This window comes from Rhincodon typus, chromosome 10, assembly GCF_021869965.1.
Source record: "Rhincodon typus isolate 14 chromosome 10, sRhiTyp1.1, whole genome shotgun sequence".
In the NCBI taxonomy this organism is placed as follows: Eukaryota; Metazoa; Chordata; class Chondrichthyes; order Orectolobiformes; family Rhincodontidae; genus Rhincodon; species Rhincodon typus.
In genome coordinates, this window is record NC_063341.1 from 69399321 (window position 1) to 69421917 (window position 22597).

General features: G+C 43.3%; 1 protein-coding gene across 1 annotated transcript in view; it reads left to right on the forward strand.

Moving 5' to 3' along the window:
* LOC109920520 overlaps nt 1-22597 on the forward strand; it is a 210432-nt gene that overhangs the window by 20701 nt on the left and 167134 nt on the right. The window contains exon 2 of the mRNA XM_048602008.1: nt 13630-13754. Within this exon, the coding sequence (XP_048457965.1) occupies nt 13630-13754 (125 nt within the window). The remainder of the gene's footprint in view (nt 1-13629; nt 13755-22597) is intronic.

Consider the following 22597-nt stretch of genomic DNA (forward strand, 5'->3'; position numbering starts at 1 on the left):
AAGCTCCACATTTCAATTGTGCAACATACTGAGTAAAAATCAATTCTCCTCAACCTGCCTCTGGCATTTTTGGCAATTGTCTGTAATCTGTGTCCTCTGGTTACCTCCTATCAATGGAGAGGCATAAAAAAGTCTCTCTGTACACGCTATCGGAGCTGTTTATTGAAAAGCTAGGGCAAATTCATTTATTTACAACTATATTTAATACATAATCCAAGTTGTTAGACATCACAACAAGATGTGAATTCATTGTTAACCTGAGTTCTTCTGCGATGTGCCCCAGTCGCCCCTTGTTCTGGTGACTCTGTTTATTATGGAAGTGCTTATGCATTGTGGCGTCAAAGATGGTCCTGGCTCGTTCTCCAGAGAGAAGAGAAGTATTAAGTTAAGACTAGTATCCCATCACAGACAGAAAGAAATCGTTGTGTTATTGCGATCAAATTACTGTGTCAAATAATGAATGGCATGTACTCTGAACTGTATCCCATTTTTAGGTTAAAAGTTCAGAAGTGTAATTGTGATACATGTCTTAATTGGTATATAGTCAACTTGACTCAGTCTAAAGCTATGCTAAACTGTACGGGGGTGATGTGTAGTAGCAATGATTATTGTAAATGTTGGACTGCTGCCAGAGATAATGTGCCATGTTCAGTGGTAACTGCACTTTTAAAATGCCTCAGCAAAGACCAAACCAGGTTAATTCAGGATTTTGTTTTGGTTATCGCATTGTAGCTTTAGCAGGGTAACTCCCATCAATTTGACCAATAATTATGCGTTGTTCCTTTTGGGTCACAGACAGTCTGGGTCGATAGCAGCATTTAGCACGTGTGTGTGTATCTATTTGAAGGAAAGCCAACAATACAGACAGAGCCTTCTCCGGAAGGAGGAGGGTAGCTTCTTCAGGGTAGGCATCCTTAGAGGAGACTTTGCAGTGGGGTTAAAATTGTGTGGGGCCCGAAACGTCAGCCTTCCTGCTCCTCTGATGCTGCTTGGCCTGCTGTGATCATCCAGCTCTACACCTTGTTATCTCAGATTCTCCAGCATCTGCAGTTCCTACTATCTCTAATACAGACAGAGCTCTTTGATTCACTGAAGAAATCCGAGCAAAGGAATTGTACTAATTTTCTGTGAGCATCCTTCCATCTATGAGAAGATGGATACAGCAGATCTGCCCACTTTGATGGGGGAGGAGGAGGGTGGGCCTTCACTTAGCAGACCTTTACAGATCGCTGTGAAGTCCAATCTTTACCAGGAGACTTCTGCCACATGCAGTGCTTGGTTTATTGGTGCTGATGCCCATTATATAACGTATAGGTCGCAAAAGAGTTGATCGATGGGTTAGAGATCTGTCCTGTCTGATCTATAACGTAGTCACTTGGTAGAACCTGTGGCAGACTTTCTAGCAATTTCAACCAGATAACAGTTGGCTGGGTCTCCTGATGTGCCTTCTCTACCTTTTGTTAGCAGCAGTTAATATGCCTATGAGTTATTGTATATGTTGTAATTGTTATAGTTACTGAGATTTAAGAAACTACATCTTGTCATCAAGGACATCTTCATGTGTTTGGCAGCCACTGGAGGTTGCTACTGGTCCTGGGCTTGCTGAAAAGCTCGGGCAAATCCATCAGACACTGCTCTGGGTCTTTGTTGCACCCTGACCACAGTGAGGGTAACTCCTGCTGAGGCTGGAGCATTCATTGCAATGACCCTGTGTGGGGAATGTTCGGAGCAGAAGAACAGATCCTTAATAGTGTCAGCAAGTCAGCACTCCCATTACAGACAAGTGATAATGGGAGTGCTGACTTAGCACACTCACGCATGCAGAGCGACATGGAAGACGCTGACATTGTGGGCCATGGAATGCATTAAAGGGGACCTTTGACATTGAGACTTTATTCCAATGTACAGGTAGTTCTGCTATAATGTGCATTTCATTAATGCGAGTTGGTTGTAACGCGATTAATGAATAGTGGACGCTGTTTGGATAACAAACTTTCTGCTGTACAGGTACAGTGATTTTTCTGTAGCAACTTCCCTATAATGCAATTTTCTATGGCGTTTTTCTATTACGTGATTTTCTATAGCATGGGGTCTCACAAGGACACAACTATCGTGTTATAGGAGAGCTACCTGTGTACAGCATAAGTCATGTTGCACAAATTACAGTAGGAGATTGTAGATGCGGCGGGATTGCTGATACCTTGTCCCTCAGACCCACATAACCCGAGAATGGCAGCATTGTATATAAGCGCATATACATACCATTGAGATGAGAGGAAATCAGCTCCATGCCTTTCTGTAGACTATGGGATCTTGGATGGTCTTTGTAAATGATGACCCACAGTTGACATTTTGAAAGTCGCTTATGATCATATCAGCATCACAGAAATGAAAATGATCAACCTGTAATGACCAGTGACATAGTGATGATTAGATGTAACCAGGGTTTGTATCCTACACAATTACATGTGTTTCACATGCAAGGTTCTTTGATTATAGATAATGAAGAATTACTGGATGTGAATGTTAATTCTGCTTTTCTCCCTTCAGATCCTGCCAGACCTCAGCACTTTCTGTTTTTGTCTTTAACCTGAACTAAGGAAGTGCTCTGATTAACGTCATTGCCCCTTGAAGGAACTGACATTACTCATAAATAGAGCCCATGCACTCAAACAGTAAAACACAGTTACTCCATCCAGTCTGGATGTGGTAGCAGCCCCAGTGCATTTCTGTTGCTTATTTGTGACCCAGCTGAGGATGGAAACATAGTTCACGCCTCTCAGAGTGAGCCACAGGTTCAGGGTGATAATCTGGGTGACTCCTCTACCCCTCCACCCCACCTTCGAACCATCATGTTGCTTTCTTCCCCACACCTCCTGTTGACACTTTTAGTTGGATGTTGGTGACCATCAACGACACCCCCCTCCCACAGTAACCCATGTCCTCTAGTGCACTACAGTCTCCCCATCAGATTTATTGTCCCCTCTGCACCCCAGCATACTGCCTCCAATCCCCACAATTGACTTCCCCAGTTACCCTGCAATGGGCACTGATAACTTGCCTTGACTTTAAATGAACAGACCCTCAGAACTAACTGGGGCCCAGCGCTGTGACTGACTTGTAAGGACAGCCCTGACTGATAAGTGACCAGGTCCCTGATTACTTTATCTTGAATCCCTATTGGTTACACGGACCCTGCTGAATTGATCATAGCCAACCCCTAGACTACAACGGTACCCTTGACTTTGAGCACCCCAGATGGCTGACTGACCGTGTCTAAGCACCTGGACTGAGATCAGACACTGCTCTCAATTGATGGTTATGGGACTCCTTGACTAACAACAGGCCTCCTTGACTTGACTGGGAACTGCTCCCCTTAGATTGCCAAGTGGTTGAAGCATGTACAGTGTTTGCTACATAAACTGCTGGGATCAGTGTGACACTAATGTAGCATGGATGTAATGCATGTTAACCAATCACCGCTGAGATTCTGGTCTGGGCAATTAAACCTTTGGTCGAAAATTGGACTTTTTTTATATAGAGAGCCTTATTTTCATGATCTCCCTATAATTTCCCAACTGGATTGCCAATGCCCCCGTTGTTCAGGGTCTGAAAAAGTTACGACCATAGAAAAAACATGGACACTTTTTGAGGAGGGAGTACCCCAACTGGCGAGGGAATTCCAGGATTTTGACCCAACGACCCAAAAGGAATCGTGATATATTTCTAAGCCAGGATGGAACTTGGTGTTCCCATGTATCTACTGCCTTAATCCTTTTAAATGGTTGTGGGTTTGAAAGGTGCTGTCTAAGGATCTTTGATGAATTTCTGCAGAGCGTCTTGTAGATGGTACACACTGCTGCCACTGAGTCTTGGAGATAAAGCAATTGTTTGTGGATGTGGTGCCAGTCAACTGGGTTGCTTAGTCCTGGATGATGTTGAGTTTCTTGAGTGTTGTTGGAGCTGCACTCATCCAGGCAAGTGGGGAGTATTCCATCACACCCCTGACTTTAGCCTTATAGTTGAGCATTGAGGGGGTAGCTGGTAAGTTAGTTACTGCAGGATTCTTAGCCTCTGTCCTGCTATTAACAGTGTTGGTGCAGTTAAGTTTCTGGTTAATGGTAACCTCAGGATGTTGATAGTGGTGTTTCAATGATGGTGATGCCATTGATTATGAAGGAGCACTGTTTGGTTTTTGTCTTTTATTGGAGATGATCATTGCTTGGCACTTGTGTGGTGCCAACATTACTTGCCATTAGTCCCAAACCTGGCTATTATCCAAGCGTTGCTGCATTTGGGCAATGACTGTGTCAGTATCCTCCACTGCTTTGGTGGAAAGGGGTTGGTATTTTATTCACCTGAAATCCAACAGCCAGAACATTTAGCTATATCCCATTTATGATGTATAAGATAACATAGTGGAACACCTGTTGAATGAAACAGACTCTGAACAAAATTTTAATGTCACTGCCACTTTTGGCTGTACCATTGTATTTGTTCCTTTAAAATTAATATTCTCTGGTGAGCAAAAACCTATTTGCCTGGATGATTGGGTTTGCAGCCTTAATTACACTCAATCACATTTTGTGTCTTATCCTACTTGACTGCTCTGACATTTTGTTTGTATAAATGTGGGTTCCTGTAAAGTGTGCAATCCTGATAGATTAATCATATTCTGCAGTGATCACATCATTAATAAATGGGAAATGGCTTTGAGCGATGGGCTTTAATTCTCCCCAAGTACAATGGGAACTGATATTTCACTGACTAAAGGGAAATAAAACTTTTCGTTCTGATATTGCAATATCTAATGTAACAGCATCAGCTTCCTGTGCAATGTAGCAATAACTGATGTTATTCTACTTTATTTCCCATTTGCCCCAACCCTATCTCTTCTCTCCAAACACCTCACCCTCCACCTGACGCTTTGAGGGCGATCCACGGTATAAAGGCAATGAAGGGTTTTTTGAAGTGCAGCCAGTCACTGCTGTGATGGGGTGCACACAGTCACCAATTTATGCACAGCAAGCTCTCACAAACAGTAATGTGGCAGTGGGCTGGACTTGATAGCAGTGAGCTAACAGCAATTGCCTCAGACCTTGAAGTAAAATGTGGGCAATGGTCATGTGTTCTTTCTCTGTGACAACAATTTCCTCTTTATCAGTCTAATTCTGAAGAAGGGTCACTAGACCAAAAGTGTTAAGTCTGATTTCTTTTCACAGATGCTGTCAGACCTGCTAAGCTTTTCCAGGAATTTCTGTTTTAGTTTCCTCTTTTCCATTGTCGGCTTATTTCTGCTGGTAAGATCTCCAGCTGTCCACCAATCCATAGGATTGCATGGGAGATAGAGAAATGAAATAAACCATTCAGTCCAACCGGCCCATTCCTCTGTCTGTATTTATGTTCCATTCACACCTATTACTTCCTCATCTAGTCTCTAAGTGTAGCCTTCCTATCAATTCAACTAATCTCTGGCAAAATGTGAAATTGTCTATTTTCGAAGACAGAATTTTAAAAAAGCTTATTATCTGAAAAAGCACAGCTCTGAATGCAATGGGATCTGGCTATTCAAGTGCATGAATTATAAAAGTTACGTCAAGTAATTAGGAAAGGTAATAATACTTCAGTGCTTAATGCTAGGGGAATTGAATATCAAAGTAGAATCATAGAATCCCTACAGCGTGGAAAGAGGCCATCTGGCACATTGAGTCTGCGTTGACCTTCCAAAAGATCATCCTACAAAGATCTACTCCTACCCTATCCTCTAACCCCATATTTACTATGATTATTCCACCTAAGCTGCATATCCTTAGACACTACAGGACAATTTACCATGGCCAATCCATCCAACCTGCATATCTTTGGACTGTGGGAGGAAACCGGAGCACCTGGTGGAAACTCAAGCAAACACGGGGAGAACATGGTAACCTCACAGATAGTTGCCCAAGGCTGGAATCAAACCCGGGTCCCTGGCACTGTGAAGCAACACTGCTAACCACTGTGCCACTGTGTTGCCAAGCAAAGTTCTACTTCAGTTTTAAAGAACATTGGTGATACCACAACTGGTGTATTGGGTCCGTATTTGTCTCCTTATAGGGAGACGATGGCCTAGTGGTACTTTTGCTGGACTGGCTTTTTAATCTAGAGACCCAGATAATGTTCTGGGCACCTGGGTTCCAATCTGTCTATGGCAGATGGTGGAATTTGAATTCAATAAATGTCTGGAGTTAGGAATCTAACGATGACTTGATAGAGGAGTTCAAAATGATCAGAGGTATAAATAGAGTAGACAGCCAGAGACTTTTTCCTAGGGTGGAGGTAGCTATTATGAGGGGGCATAGTTTTAAAGTGAGTGGAGGTAGATATAGGGGAGACATCAGAGGTAGGTTCTTTACTCAGAGAATGGTCGGGGTGTGGAATGCATTGCCGGAGAGGGTAGTGGAGTCGGCCTCATTAGGGGCATTTAAGCGGCTATTAGATAGGCATATGGATGATAGCCTAAGGTAGGGGTGAAGGTTAGATAGACCTTAGGATTAGGGTCAAAGTTCAGCACAACATTGTGGGCCGAAGGGCCTGTACCGTGCTGTACTGATCTATGTTCTATGACCGTGAATCCATTGCCGATTGTCGGAAAACCCCATCTATTTCACTAATGTCCTTTAGGGAAGGAAACTGCCATCCTTACCTGGTCTGGTCTACACGTGACCCCAGTCCCGCAGCAATGTGGTTGACTCTTAACTACCCTCTGGGCAATTAGGGATGGGCAATAAATACGGCCTGGTCAGTGACGCCCTCAACCCGTGAATGAATGAAAACAAAAATTTAGGGAAGGATTTAAATACATTAGAAGCAGTTCAGAGAAGGTTAACCAGACCAGTAGCTAAAATGGGCAGGTTGTCTCATGAGGAAAGGTTAGACAGATTTGGCTTGTTTCTGCTGGAGTTTAGAAAAGTAAATGGTGACTTGATTGAAACATGTAAGGTCCCAAAGGGTCTCAATAGGTGGATGTGAAGATGATATCTCTTCTTGTGATAATGTCACTGGACTAGTCATCCAGAACCCCAGACTAATGTTCTGGGAGCATGGATTCAAATCTCACTTGTATATAGTGAAATTTGAATTCAATAAATATGAGTTGAAAAGTTAACCTAATGATAAATTGTCATAAATATTCATTTGGTTTTTGAGGGAAGGAAATCATCCACTCTTAGCAGCTCTGTTTGTGACTCCTGATCAGATAACAATGTAAACCACTCCATTCAAGGGCAAAAACAGAAGTTGCTGGAAAAGTTGCAGGTCTGGCAGCATCTGTGAAGAAAAAATCAGAGTTAACGTTTCAGGACTGGTGACCCTTCCTCAGAACCCTCCATTCAAGGGCAATTAGGTTGGTCAACAAATTCTGGACTTGCTGGTGATGCTCGCATCCAGAATGAATTTTTTATACATGTGTATTTGAATCTTTTAAGTCAAAGGTGGGTAGATCCTTAATAAACAATAGAGTAAAAGGATATCAGGCACAATTGCAGAGTAACCAGATCAGCCCATGATACTATGGAAACATGGAGTAGGTCAAGGGGCCGAGTGGTCTAATTCTGCTCCTAATTTGTATCTTTGTACGTTCTTCCCCACATTATCTCTGAATCCCCTCTCTCAAGATCTTTCAAACTTCAAAGCTGTCAATTAGTTCACCCCTCAGCCTTAACTATGCATCCTTTAAACAGTATGGGCTTTCAATCACACTGAAGTATTCTCACAAAGCACAAGACACTTCTGGGAGGAAATGGTATTCTCACTGCACTGTTAATCCAGAGACCCAGGTAATGTTCGGGGGACCCGTGTTCAAATTCTGCCATGACAGAGAATGGAATTTGAATTCAATAAAATACCTGGAATTAAGAATCTAATGATGACTATGAATCCATTGTTGATTGTTGGAAAAACCCATCTGGTTCACTTTTGGAAAAACCCATCTGGTTCACTTTAGGGAAGGAAACTGCCATCCTTACCTGGCATGGCCTACATGTGACTCCAGACCTACAACAATTTGTTTAACTCTTAACTGCATCTGGGCAATTAGGGATGGGCAACAAATGCTGACCTAGCCAGTGACACCCTCATCACATGCATGAATAAAAAGAAACATACCACTAGATCTCTTCACAGTTTACTCAGGGGGCAAACGCTCTGGTGGTTGGATTCATACCTGACTCATAGGAAAATGGTCGTGGTTGTGGGAGGTCAGTCATCTCAGCTCCAGGACATCTCTGCAGGAGTTCCTCAGGGTAGTGTCCTAGGCCCAACCATCTTCAGCTGCTTCATCAATGACCTTCCCTCCATCATAAGGTCAGAGGTAGGGATGTTCGCCGATGATTGCACAATGTTCAGCACCATTCATGACTCTTCAAATACTGAAGCAGTCCATGTTCACATGCAACAAGATCTGGACAATATCCAGGCTTGGGCTGACAAGTGGCAATGACATTCACGCCACACAAATGCCAGGCTATGACCATCACCAATAAGAGACAATCTAACCACCGCCCCTTGACATTCAATGGTGTTACCATCACTGAATCCCCCAAGTATCCTGGGGGTTACCATTGACCAGTAACTCAACTGGACTCACCACATTAACAGAGTGGCTACAAGAGCAGGCCAGAGGCTGGGAATACTGTGGCAAATAACTCACCTCCTGACTCCTCAAAGCCTGTGCACCATCTACAAGGCACAAGTCAGGAGTGTGATGGAATACTCCCCACTTGCCTGGATGAGTGCAGTCTCAACAACACTCAAGATGCTTGATACCATCCAGGACAAAGCAGCCCACTTGATTGGTACTACATCCACAAGCATCCACTCCCTCCACCACTGACCCTCAGTAGCAGCAGTGTGTACTATCTACAAGATGCACTGCAGAAGTTCACCAAAGATCCTCAAACAGCACCTTCCAAACCCACAATCACTTCCATCTGGAAGGACAAGGGCAACAGATATATGGAAACACCACCGCCTCCAAGTTCCCCTCCAAGTCACTCACCATCCTGACTTGGAAATATATCGCTGTTTCTTCACTGTCGCTGGGTCAAAAACCTGGAATTCCCTCCTTAATAGCATTGTGGGTCAACCCACAGCAGGAGGAATGCAGCAGTTCAAGAAGGCAGCTCACCACCACCTTGTCAAGGGGCAACTAGGGATGGGCAAGAAATGCTGGCCAGCCAGCGACACCCACATCCCACAAAAAATGAATAGAAAAAAGAAATCTTTTATATGATTAGGATATGCACATGAGTAGAAACTAAACTACCCAACAAACTGCATTTATTTATAATGGAGACATACGACAACTAACCATTTTCTTTCAGGGCTAGAGAGGCGATTTGTGCTTAATTGTGAACAATGTCCCATCTAAACTGTGCAGCTATCTTGAAGTCCATCCCAAATATCTCATGGAAACTGTTTCCTTTGAGGTGCCACATACACTCAGCCATACCAACAAATTAAAAGGTACTGCATGTTGAATAAAGTTCATGCCAAAGAAACCTAGGATGTCATTAAAAACCTAGTCATATCTTCTTCAACAAGGTATTACTTCTTCAAAGGTTTTTATTATGAGACTGATTGCAGGAGAAGGTTAACTTTACATCAGTTGTATGATCTCCATTTGATTATGGGCCGGGACGACATCACAGCACACCTTTAAGGGAAGCATTGTATCATGACAACAATTTATCCAAACTTATATGAACTCTAGAAGTTGCTGTCAACTTTAGAAGAGTAGTGATAGCAAAAACTGACAGTTGTACCTTGTTACAGCCACAAAATCCAGTCCATGGTCCAGATAATCCGTTCTTTATAAAGCAGTGGTAACTTGCTGTGAATACTTATCCAGCTCAAGTTCGAACAGTGCCAAGTGGGATCCTTTACATCCCTGTGATGTAGTGAGATCATGTCTGGGCTGTTGATAGAATGCATTCCGCACCCATGTCAGTGAACACTAAAACCTTTATTCAATATATACAGTGAAACCTTGGCGAATCACATTTGAATATTCCAGAACTCTGCTTGTGGAGAAGGTGTCAGCTATTCCCAACACAAAATATTTCGATGTTCCTGATTGGTGACTCGAGATTAGACGAATGCATGAACGCTTGGTCATACAATTGTGTGAACCAATTGGAGAGAAATTAGACCATGCCAAACCATAACAAAATAGGAACAGGAGGAGGCCATTCGACCCCTTGAGCCCGCTCTGTCATTCATGGCGGATTCCCGACCTTCCTTGCATCCACTTTCCTGACTTTTCCCTGTAACCCTTGAACCTCTGACTAATCAGGAATCTATCTGTATAAGCCTTAAATATACACATGTACTCACACCCGCCCCCTCTGCCCATAGAGTGTGAAATCACAGCAAAGCCATCATTCGTCATTGCAATCTCTCGTGGAAGAGACATTCAAACCCTGAAAGTGTGGCTAAACCTGTGGGAAAGTTTTTTTAAAAAAAGGTGCTCAGTTGGAAACAAAGTGAGGGTACTACAGTGAAGCAAAAAGTGAACATTTCTGAGGAGCGTGAGCTTGCATCTTTGAGTTTGTCAACAAAATTGCGGTGGACCTCCAGCAGTTTTGAGATGTGGATGAAGAAAGTGGATAAAATGTATCAATGGAAGAAAAGGAAGATTATCATTACCATAACAGACAACTGCTCCCTGCAGCCCAACATTGCTGGCCTCCAAGTGCCAAGCTTATATATGTACCTTCCAACACCACAGTCAAGGCACAAGCCTGTGGATCAGGGAGTGATTAGGAACTTAAACTTAGAATGTAGAACAAAGAACAGTACAGCACAGAAATGGGCCATTTGGCCCATGATGTTGTGCCGAACACCACACAAAATTAAACTAATCTCTTCTGCCTGCCCTTGGTCCATATCCCTCCATTCCTTGCATATTCATGTGCTAATCTAAAAGTCCCTTAAATGCCCTTAACGTATCTACCTCCACCACCAGCCCTGGTTCCAGACTCCTACTACTCTCCGTGTTTAAAAAAAACTTGCCCTTCACATCTCCTTTGAACTCCCACCCCCCTCCCCCACCTTAAATGCATGACCCCTTGTATTCGGCATTTCACGTCTTGGAAAAAAGATTCTGACCTATCTATGCATCTCATAATCTTACAGTCTTCTATCTAGTTTCCCATCAGCCTCCACCACTCCAAAGAAAGCAACCCGGGTTTTTCTAGTCTAGATGACACTTCACCAGAGCTGAAGTGAAGCGTGGAGGGGGCAGCATTTATGCAATAGTGGGACGGGGGCTGTGGTTGGAGTGCTGGGGGAGAAAGGATGTTGATAGTTCAAATTAAGTGATCAGAATGTGAGAATGGCAGAACAATGGTCCGACTTGGTTGGGGTGGGTGGGGTGGGGTTCAGGGGAGAGAGGACATGGTGACAGAGAATGTAACCAGTAGAGCTAAAAGAAAGGAAAGAATTAGGAAAATGTAACCAATAAAGCTAAACGAAAGGGAGGAAATGGGAGTCGGTTCACAATGTAAAGTGCCCAGTCTGAAGATGAGTTTTTTTTTATTCATGAATGCGATGAGGACATTGCTGCTAGGCAGTATTTATTGCCCATCCCTAATTGCCCAGAGGGCATTTCAGAGTCAACCACATTGCTGAGGGTCTGGAGTCACATGTAGACCAGACCAGGTAAGGATGGCAGATTTCCTTCCCTAAAGGACATTAGTGAACCAGATGGGGTTTCCAAAATTGACAGTGGATTCATGGTCCTCATTAGATATTTAATTCTGAATATTTTATTGAATTCAATTTCCACCATCTGCCATGGTGGGATTTGAACCCAGTTCCCCAGAATGTTACCTGGGTCACTGGATTAATAGTCCAGCGATAATACCACTGGGCTATTGCCTCCCCTGGCCCTAGAAAGGCAGGGAGTGAACTCCCCTTTTATTGGCCTTGAGCTCTTAACCATAGTCAGTAGGTTTTGAAACTGTGCAGGGACCCCCCCTTCGGCTTTCAAGACCATCGCCTTAACCACTCGGCCACGCCTATAGCAGTTGTTCACCCCGTTTGTGCTGTGATTCACTGAAGCACTGTAGCATGCCAAGGACAGACACGTGGGCATGCGAGCAGGACACTGTGTTAAAATGACCGGCTACAGGAAGGTCAGGGTCATGCTTGCGCACAGACCAGAGGTATTCTGCAAAGTGGTCACCTAGTCTCTGTTTCGTTTCGCCAATCTAGACAAGGCCACATTGGGTGCAACCATGGGTTCTTCCATAACCATGGTTTCCCGCCTACCTCTGTCCCATCTTGACTAATGCCAGGGACAAGTTATGGAATCAAACAAGTTTCACCCAGAAATCCACCAGAAGGGGAGGCAGGAATCAGGCCAGCTCCTGAGTTGATCTGAACAGCGCTTAGAACTAGGAGTGGGACTGATTAAAGCTGGAGGAAGCTGCCAATGAGCTGAATTATACCAGGCTTTCCAGGTCCACAAAAATAAGACCAAGAAAATACCCTGAATGATTCTGTGGCCTCCTTTAAGGCCAATTCTTTAAGGATATGGTGGCAACATTGCTCCATGTGACATTCATTCATTCAGACACACTCACATCACTTAACCTGTTATATCAAACAACTTCCAACACTTAGAAATGTCTCTCAAGTTTAGCCAAGAAAGTAATTTGATGGATGGTTAATAGCACATCACATGAATAGGAATCACTAAGCTGCCTTCCAGCTTGCCTTCACTCATAACCCATTGCCTTGTTGGGTAAGGGGATTGGAGTTTTAATTTGTATTGTTATATGCTAAGAGTTTATAACTGTTCGCCTGTAGCTAGAGTTTAATTACTTGCAATAAGTAGCAATTCCTACTAAGTGCAACTTAGCTATAAACTAACAAGCTTAGCAGTTTATGCCAATAATTCACAAAATGTAATTTGTAATTTCTCTTAAATATTATATTGCATGGGTTTCACTTTTTCAACCTTTCTAACAAACTGATCGGCAAAGTTTCAGCATAACTGGCAAAAGAACTAGAAAGAGACAAGGAGCGTATTTGTATGCAGTGAGTTAGGGGCAGCATGGTGGCTCACTGGTTAGCACTGCTGCCTCACAGTGCCAAGGACCTGAGTTGGATTCCAGCCTCAGGCGATTGTCTGTGTGGAATTTGCACATTCTCCCTGTGTCTGTGGTTTCCTTCCACAGTCCAAAGATGTGCAGGTTAGGGGGATTGGCCATGCTAAATTGCTTGTTCTGTCTAGGGATGTGCAAGCTAGGTGGGTTAGCCATGGAAATGCAGGCTTACAGGGATAAGATTGGAGGGTTGGGTCTAAGTGGAATGGTCTTTGGAGGGTTGGGGTGGACTTGATGGGCTGAATAGTCTGCTTCCACACTGTAGGGATTCTGTAATTCTACAGAATCTCATCCATGCTTTCTAACAACTAGGTCTGAAAATGGGGTAAATGGGGGAATTTTGTGTACTTTAATTTTTGTAACAACTGTGAAGTGAGACTTGATTTCATGTGTGCTACTCGGGAAGTATAACAATTGCAATTGTTTGTAATGCTTTTTCATCATAGCTTTCTTTAATGTGTTTTATTTAAAATTTCAGATGATGCTCCTGAATGCTTCATCTGTAGAGAACTGGAGGTGACAGACCGTGATTCCTTGTTACAGTATTGTGACTGCAAGAGTTTAGTCGCTCATCACAAGTGTTTGCTGACGTGGATACAAAAGGTAATAAAGCTGTATGATCGTGCACTTGGACCTATTGATTAGATTACCAAAACAAAGCCTTGAATTACGTTGAAGTCGGTGGCAATGAAAAATTCCGTCTTGTCTGAAGAACACTGTTTAAAAATAGAAGAAAAACTGTTGTTTTCCAGTTTAGAATTTGGCAGCATTTGCTGATGCGTACACAGCAGCACCTTTGCTTTTCTGAATTTCCAAGCTGCAGTATATTTTGAGTGGTTCAATAGCAAATCTCACATCCATTGTGTAATAATTCCTTTTGGGTCCTTATAAAGATTTTTGGAAGAACTCCGCACTCTCTCCTAATGCTGGCCTATTGCCATCCCCAATTTTTATTGTGCCACCTTTGGGGGTATACATTCAGCTACCTCATCTCAAAGTTTTGTTATGTCCCACTCTAATGTATTCCACCTCTTTCCTGTCTTAAGATTCACGTTAACACTTACCTGTTTAACCAGACTTTCAGTCACCTATCCTCATATTGTCCTGCGTGGAACAGTGTCAAATTTAGTTTGAACACACTGCTATGGCACAGCTAGAGACACTTTACCACACTTACAGCTCTGTGGAAATGTGCTTTGTTCTCATGTCTACCCTGAGATGTTAAACTGAGGCCCATTTACCTGGCCATTGGATAAAAAAGATCTCATTGTACTACTTCAATGATGAGATGGAGAATTATCCTGTGTGTAAGCACAGAGATTGCTGGGGACACTCAGCAGGTCTGGCAGCATCCGTAGAGAGAGAAAAAAAGTTAACATTTCATGTCTTGTATGAGTGTTCTTCAGAACTGGATGCATTTGAGAGAGAGAAAGAGAGAGACTCCTGCTGAACATATAAAGATGGCTGACTGTGCGAGGTTGAGGAGCTCATCATTGTCAGGAAATATTAGCCTTTGAAATGATACATCAATCCGAAGTTTCATTTGTCTATCCATGTGTTTCATTTATAACCTTGACAATCCCATGTCACAGTTTAAAGAATGGCAACAAATTCTCCTGATGGCTCAGAGATAGTAAGAACTGCCAATACTGGAGTCAGAGATAACACAGTGTGGAGCTGGAGGAACACAGCAGGCCAGGCAGCATCAGGCAACTTACCTGCTCCTCTGATGCTGCCTGGTCTGCCAAGCTCCTCCAGATTCGCATCGTGTTATCTCCTGATGGCTTGGCATTTTTACCTTAATCATCATCACCACATTTGGGGAAGAAAAAAGATTAACTGGGAATTCACCTCATTGATATCTGTGGGATTTTGCTGTACTCAATGTGTCTGTTATATTTGCCGATATAACAGTCACTAAGATTCCACGCAATTCATTTTTAAGTCAATTTGCCAACATTTCGTGTGAAACGTGAACAGGAAGGCCTGCATTGCCTCAAACAAAAACATAAGTTGTTGGAAAAGCTCAGCAGGTCTGGCAGCATCTGTGAAGAGAAATCAGAGTTAACACTTTGGTTCCAGTGATCCTTCCTCAGAACTGAGCATTTGTCTACTGCCTTTCACAACCTAAGGATATCCCCAAGTTCTTTACAGCTAATGGAGCACTTTTTAAATGTAGTCACTGTTGTAGGAAACATGTCAGCCAATATGTACACAGCAAGGTAAGGAAAAGCCAGAGAACTGTAGACCGGTGAGCCTGACATCGCTGGTGGGCAAGTTGTTGGAGGGAATCCTAAGGGACAGGATTTACATATATTTGAAAAGGAAAGGACTGATTAGGAATAGTCAACATGACTTAGTGTGTGGGAAATCATGTCTCACGAACTTGACTGAGTTTTGTTATTTCTTCGAAAAGAGGATTGATGAGGGCAGAGCGGTGTACATGATCTATATGGACTTCAGTAAAGCGTTCGACAAGCTTCCTTGTGATAGACTGGTTAGCAAGGTAAAATCACATAGAATACAGGGACAACTAGCCATTTGGATACAGAACTGGATCGAAGGTAGAAGACAGAGGGTGTTGGTGGAGGGTTGCTTTTCAGACTGGAAGCCTATGACCAGCGGTTTACCATGAAGATCGGTGCTGGATCCATTGCTTTTTGTCATTTATATAAATGATTTGCATGTGAACGTAGGAGGTATGGTTAGTAAGTTTTCAGATGACACCGAAATTGGAAGTGCAGTGGACAGCAAAGAAGGTTACCTTGGGGTACAACAGGATCTTGATCAGATGGGCCAATGGGCTGAGGACTGCTAGATGGAGTTTAATTTAGATAAATGTGAGGTGCTGCATTTTGGAAAGGCAAATCAGGGCAAGTCTTTTACGCTTAATGGCAAGGTCCTGGTGTGTGTTGTTGAACAAAGAGAGCTTGGATTGAAGGTTCATAGTTCTTTGAAAGTGGAGTCGCAAGTAGATAGGATAGCGAAGGTGGTGTTTGGTATGCATCCCTGTATCGATCAGTGCATTGCAAATAGGAGTTAGGAAGTCATGTGAGGCCGTGTTGGGGCTGTACAGGACATTGGTTAGGCCACTTTTGGAATACTATGTGCAATTCTGGGCTCCCTATTACTGGAAGGATGTTGTGGAACTCAAAAAGGTTCAGAAAAAAATTCCAAGAATGTTGCCAGGGTTAGAGCATTTGAGCTATAGGGACAGGCTGAATAGACTGGGGCTATTTTCCCTGGAGCGGTGAAGGCTGAGGGGTGACCTTATGGAGATTTATAAAATCATAAGGGGCATGGATAGGATAAATACACAAGGACTTTTCCCTGGGCTGGGGGAGTCCAAAACTAGAGGGCGTAGGATTAAAGTAAGAAGGGCAAGATTTAAAAAAGACCTAAGCGGCGACTTTTTCATGCAGAGGTCGGTGCATGTATGGAATGAGCAACCAGAGGAAGTGGTCGAGGCTGGTACAACTACAACATTTTAAAGGCATCTGGATGATATATGAATAGGAAGGGTTTAGAGGGATATGGGCCAAATATTGGTAAATGGTACTAGATTAATTTAGGATATCTGGTCAGCATGGACAAGTTGGACCGAAGGGTCTGCTTCTGTGCTGTATACACTCCAAGGATCAGGGCAACATGACCAGGAGCAAAATTAGGATGAAAACATTGGCCATCTGGTGAACATCTCTGCTCTTCTTTAATGTCATCCCGAGACGATGCAAAAGGCAACGTAAATGCAAGAATTCCTTATTCCATCAAATTCCTCTGAGATTTCCTGCAGGTTTCGTGCGTTCTCAGAAAACATTTCAAAGATGCTTTTGCTCCGTCTTCTTTCCAGAGACTTTGGGTAAAAAGCAGCATTGAATTTGTCAGCTGTGATTGACCTTACTTTTGGTTCATTCTTTTACAAACAAAGCAAGTGACATTGTGATGAATGCACGCAGTATATCAGTGAGCCCTTAGTTGCAAAATGCCACTAGTGTTGCGCCACAGGCTTCACACCTTCTGCTGCCAGGTATTCAAAATCAGCAGCCCCGAGGATTTTCTCAGCAAATTTATTTTAAAGAGCTGAATGATTATGGTATAATATGTACCAGTCAACATGAGCAACATCTTTTCCAGATTTTATTCTCTCATTTGTGTGTGTCTCTCATAGAATTGTAGAATCCCTACAATGCAGAAAGAGGCCATTGGCTCATCGCGTATGCACTGATCTTCCAAACAGCATCCCACCCTGACCCCCACACTTTCTACCGCTCCCAGCTCCGGTTCCCATAACCCCACATTTCCCATGGTTAATCCACCAACCCTTTACATCTCTGGACACTACGGGCAGTTTAGCATGGCTAATCCATCTAATCTGCACATTTTTGGACTGTGGGAGGAAACCAGAGCACCCAGAGGAAAGCCACACAGACACGAGGGAGAACATGCAAGCTCCACACAGACGATCACCCAACACTGGAATCGAACCTGGGTCCCTGACACTGTGAGGCAGCAGTGAAGTCTCTCTTCACAAATAGTGGACAGGCTTTTCTGCTTTCTCCAATGATGATCTTGGAGGTAGGAAAAGCCTGTCATGAGGCAGGATAGTGGAGTATTAGACCTCATTCCCCTGTTGCCTTCCTGTCTCCACCAGAATTAAGTCCCGGGCAAGAATACCGACGGTCGACCGTCCCATCCTGCTGCCTAGTGAGGCCCTTCAGTGGCCATTTAGTCACAGAATCTCAGATTGTGACAGTGCAGAAGGAGGCCATTCAGTCCATCGCGCCTGCATTATCCAGTACCACTCTCTTGCCTTTTCCCCTTATCCCTGCACATTATTTCCATCTAAATAATCATCCAATGCTCCTTTTTAATGCCTCAATTGAACCCGCCTCCACCACATTTCCAGGCAGCGCATCCATACCCTAACTAATCACTACGTGAAACTGTTTTTCCTCATATCATCCATGCTTTGTTTGCAAACTAGTTTAAATCTATGCCCTCTCATTCTTCATCATTTTAAGACTGGGAACAGCTTCTCCCTATCTACTCACTATTTTGAAAACCGTAGTCTTATATAGCCTTCTTCTCTCCAATGAGAACAGTCCTAACCTCTTCAATCTATCCTCATAACTGAAGTTTCTCATCATTGGAACCATTCTTGTAAATCTTTTCTGCACTGTCTCCAACTTTTTCACGTCATTCCTATAATGTGGCTCCCACAACTGGAAACAGTGCTCCAGATGAGGTCTAACAAGTTATAAGAGTTCACCATCAACTCATTGCTCTTGTACTTGATGCATCTATTAAAGCAGCTTTATTACTGCTCTCTCCACCTGTTGTCCATCTTCAATAATCTGAGCACATGTATGCCCAGGTCCCACTGGAACTGTACCCCCGAATGTCTTTCAGTGTTCTGCTGACCAAAGTACATGACCTCACACTTATCTGCGTTGAACCTCATCATTGAGCCGACATGCCCGCTCCAGCAACTTGTCAGTGCCCTTTTTGACCTCAATGGCCTTATCCCACCACCGGTAGTAGTAACCCAGCTGCAGGTGGTCCTGTTACTATGCAGCATGCATAGCAATGAAAACCATGCAGACAGATTGCTACCTACAAAGAAGGGGGGGCAAGAGTTGTGGTGGTAGGGGATAGAAAATGGGGGTGGTTCCCTTGTTGAAAGTCCTGATTTTTGGGAATGGACATCTAGAACTGGGAGGTCAGTGGACATGGAGAGTTATCCCCCTGCCCTCGCTACTGAACACATTACACCCCCCAGTTAGTTACACCCCGCCCCTCCTCTTGTGACTGGGTTGTCCTGTGATCCTGGGATTCCAATGCTTCCACCATAGAGGCATAGAGTTTTATTCTTTTGGGGGTGAAGAGGCCCTTCGTCCCATCGTGTCTGGATTGGTCATCAAACATCTATCTCTTTAGGAAGAAAGTTCCAAAGAATCATGGGCCTCCATGAGAAAAGTTTTCTCGTTGCTGACTTAGATGGGAGGAGTCTTATTTTTAAACAGTTTAGATTCTCTCACAAGATGAACCACCCTTTCCATATGCACCCTGACTAGACCACTCAAGATCTTGTATCTTTAAGTCAAGGCATCCCTCACACTTCTAGCCTTCAACAGACACAAGCCCCGTCTGCCCTATCTTCACTCAGAGCACGACCCACCCATTCCAAGCATTGGTCTCGTAAACCTTCTCTGAACTGCCACCAACATATTTACAGGTTTCGTTAAATAGGGAGACCATCACTGTAGACTGCAATCTCAATGTGATTTCACCAGTGCCTGTATAAATGAAGCTGTCTTCGATTCTCACAGTAAAGGATACATTCTATTAGCTGTCTTTATTAACACGCTGAATCCGCATACCAACCTGTTGCAATTCATGCATTGAGACATTCAGATCCCTCCACATCTCAAAGCTCCCAATCTCTCACGACAGATGATATAGAATTCCAAATTACGTTGGCAGAAGCAGTTATTTGTTTTGACTGCTCTACATGAACCTTTTTCCCAGTTTTCTTCATTTAATCCCATCATCATACACTTTTATTCCTTTTACACTCCATTTTATCTTGCTTCCCTTTAAATGTATCTATATCATTCACCTACATCCCTCCTTGCAGTGAGCCAATCAGAAGTGACAAATCGAAAAGCACTTCTGCACCCAAAGGATAGTGGAAATCTGGAACTCTTTCACAAGAAGCTGTTGATGATGGAGTTGTCATTTGGAATTTTTTTAAAGTGAGATTGATAACTTTTCATAGGCATGGGTATTGTGTGTTACTTAACCATGTGAGGGAAATGGTGTTAAGACGTAGATCAGCCGTGACCTAATTGAGTGGTGGAACAGGCTCAAGAGGCCAAAGGGCCGACTCGTGGTCCTGGTTGCTGATGTCCCCATAAATTCCATTTTACTTCACCATTGTGAGGTGATTAGATGAATTACAATGAAGACAACCTCCCTTTTCAGATTATGAAATGGGGAAATTAACCCTGAATTATAATTGTTAGGCCCCTAGCCCTAGAGTAAAGAACAAAAACACACTGATGTCAGAACACTTGAGTATTCAGTTACCTCAAAGTATTCCACCTTGCAAAAAAAAGTCATTTATTCATGTAGCCCTCCCACCACATATAGGTTCTGCCCTTAAATAACTTGCATTAACCACAACGCTACACCTGAAGTGGAAAGCTCACAAAACTTTTCTTTTAAAATGTCTCAAATGTCCAACAAAATGTTATGTATCCATTCAGCCAAGATGACTGATTTTTCTTACAGTGGGAACCGCGAATCCTTAAAATCTGGAATGAGCTTTTTCAATCTTCAATGTCTTCTGGTGGCTAAATATCTGCGTTCTATCACCTGAAATCGGCACAGTTTCTTTTTCTCACATTCTGATCCTGTTTATTTTGAAGCCGTGTTCAAGAACTCCAAGAATTCAGGCCGTTTTGCAAATGCTGGAATTGGATGGTCAAATGCATTGAAAAGCCAGTCCTTTTGCAATAGCAACGTTTTTTGCAAATCTAGCCCTGACATGTTGATTGTCTCCTTTCTCCAACAACTGATACCTCTTTTTCATGAAACCAGTTTGGACAGTTTCAACACAACTCCCACTGGTTGTGAGCCTACTACACAAAGCTGCCCTCCAGTTCAGCACAAAAGCTACTAAAGTGACAACTTCAGTCTCAGAGCTCATAAGGTTAGTTGGGATGAGAAATGGCCGTGCTATAGAATTGCAGAATCTTGCGGTTCACAGGAAATCATTTTAAGGTCCATCATGCCTATATTGACTCTCTAAACTGCTCCCACCCTCCTACCCCTCCCCCATAGCTTTCAATTATATGCCCAATTTCCTTTTTAAAGCTACCATTGATTCTGCTTCCACCAACCTTTCAGACAGAGCATAACAACTTGTGGCATAAAACAAATCCTCTTATCCCTCCTTTCTCCTCCATGCACCCCAATTTTAGAAAAATAGAATCCCTACAGTACGAAAGAGGCCATTCAGCCCATTGAGTCTGCACTGACCCTGCAGACCCCATTCCCTAAATCCCAGGCTGGAGCAGCAATGACCCCTTTTCTGAATTTGATGGTGTTCACTTCTCTGTCAGCACAATGGATGAAGTGTTTCACTCTTCGCCTGATGACTATCACAAATGACCAGTCTGAAAAGGATTTGTCAAATAATTCCTTAAACCATTTCTATCTATTTATAAAAACAAATCAAAATATGTGACAATGATATAATGAATTGCGCTATAGGCCGACTGACAACAGAATCCTCATAAAGTTACCAGCAATGCCCACTTAAGCAGCATCTCCCCACAGGGGAATCACATTGAAAAGTTTAAAAAGGGGGTGACATCTAGCAGGAGATGGTAAGGATTGTGGGAGGGTTTGGGAAAAGCAGGTAAGCCAAAGACAAGGGTCGAAGTAAGGAGAAAGAACATCAACTTTCATGCCTTAGCCCCTCTTCCAATGCCCTCTGCCTGCTCCACACATTTCTGATCCCTCAAAAAAGGGGCCGTAAGATTGTCAGCCCACTTATGTGAACAAAACATAGGGTCTTCAAAGGTGTGCTTTTCATAGTCACCATGTTCCTAGCGAGTGGATGTGAAAGTTGGTCAGAATTTTTTCACATCATTTCCTTGGGTACGTTTGAATGCAAGTATATTGTTGATTGAAAACCGAAAGAACTGCGGATGCTGTAAATCAAGAGCAAAACAGAAGTTGCTGGAAAAGCTCAGCAGGTCTGGCAGCATCTGTGAAGAAAGATCAGAGTTAACGTTTCGGGTCTGGTGACCCTTCCTCAGAACTGTTCTTGTGTTCTGTTCTGTTTTTGTTTTTGTTGCGTATATTGTTGATTGTTTGGCTGCGTCTATAAGCTTGAAGTGACCATGTTTTACAAAGCAAATTGAAAGGTAATTGACTGACATATGACTATTCATGATGTGAGATGAGTTAATCATTAGGAATCCTCGTCCAAAAATGACATGTTACTTGCTTTTTGTTTTGGTGACTTCATATGGAGCCTTGGGTCTGAATCAATCTCCACAAAGATACAATTTACTGAGTTCTTCCCAATGGATCTGGCCTGTAAATGGCTATGGTCATTGCTCCCACACTTCCTGAACCTCTCTCTCCTCTGTCCCCCACAATTGTTCTGACAACCTGCTTAACATCTCCACTGCCCCCTTCTGCCGCCCTTAATTTTTTTTTTGGAAGATTTCTGTGGCACAGTGGCTCAATGGTTAGCACTGCTGCCTCACAGCGCCAGGGACCCAGGTTTGATTCCAGCCTTGGGTGACTACCTGTGTGGAGTTTGCACATTCTCCCCGAGTCTGTGTGGGTTTCCTCCGGGTGCTCCGGTTTCCTCCCATAGTCCAAAGATGTACAGGTTAGGTGAATTGGCCATGCTAAGTTGCCCATAG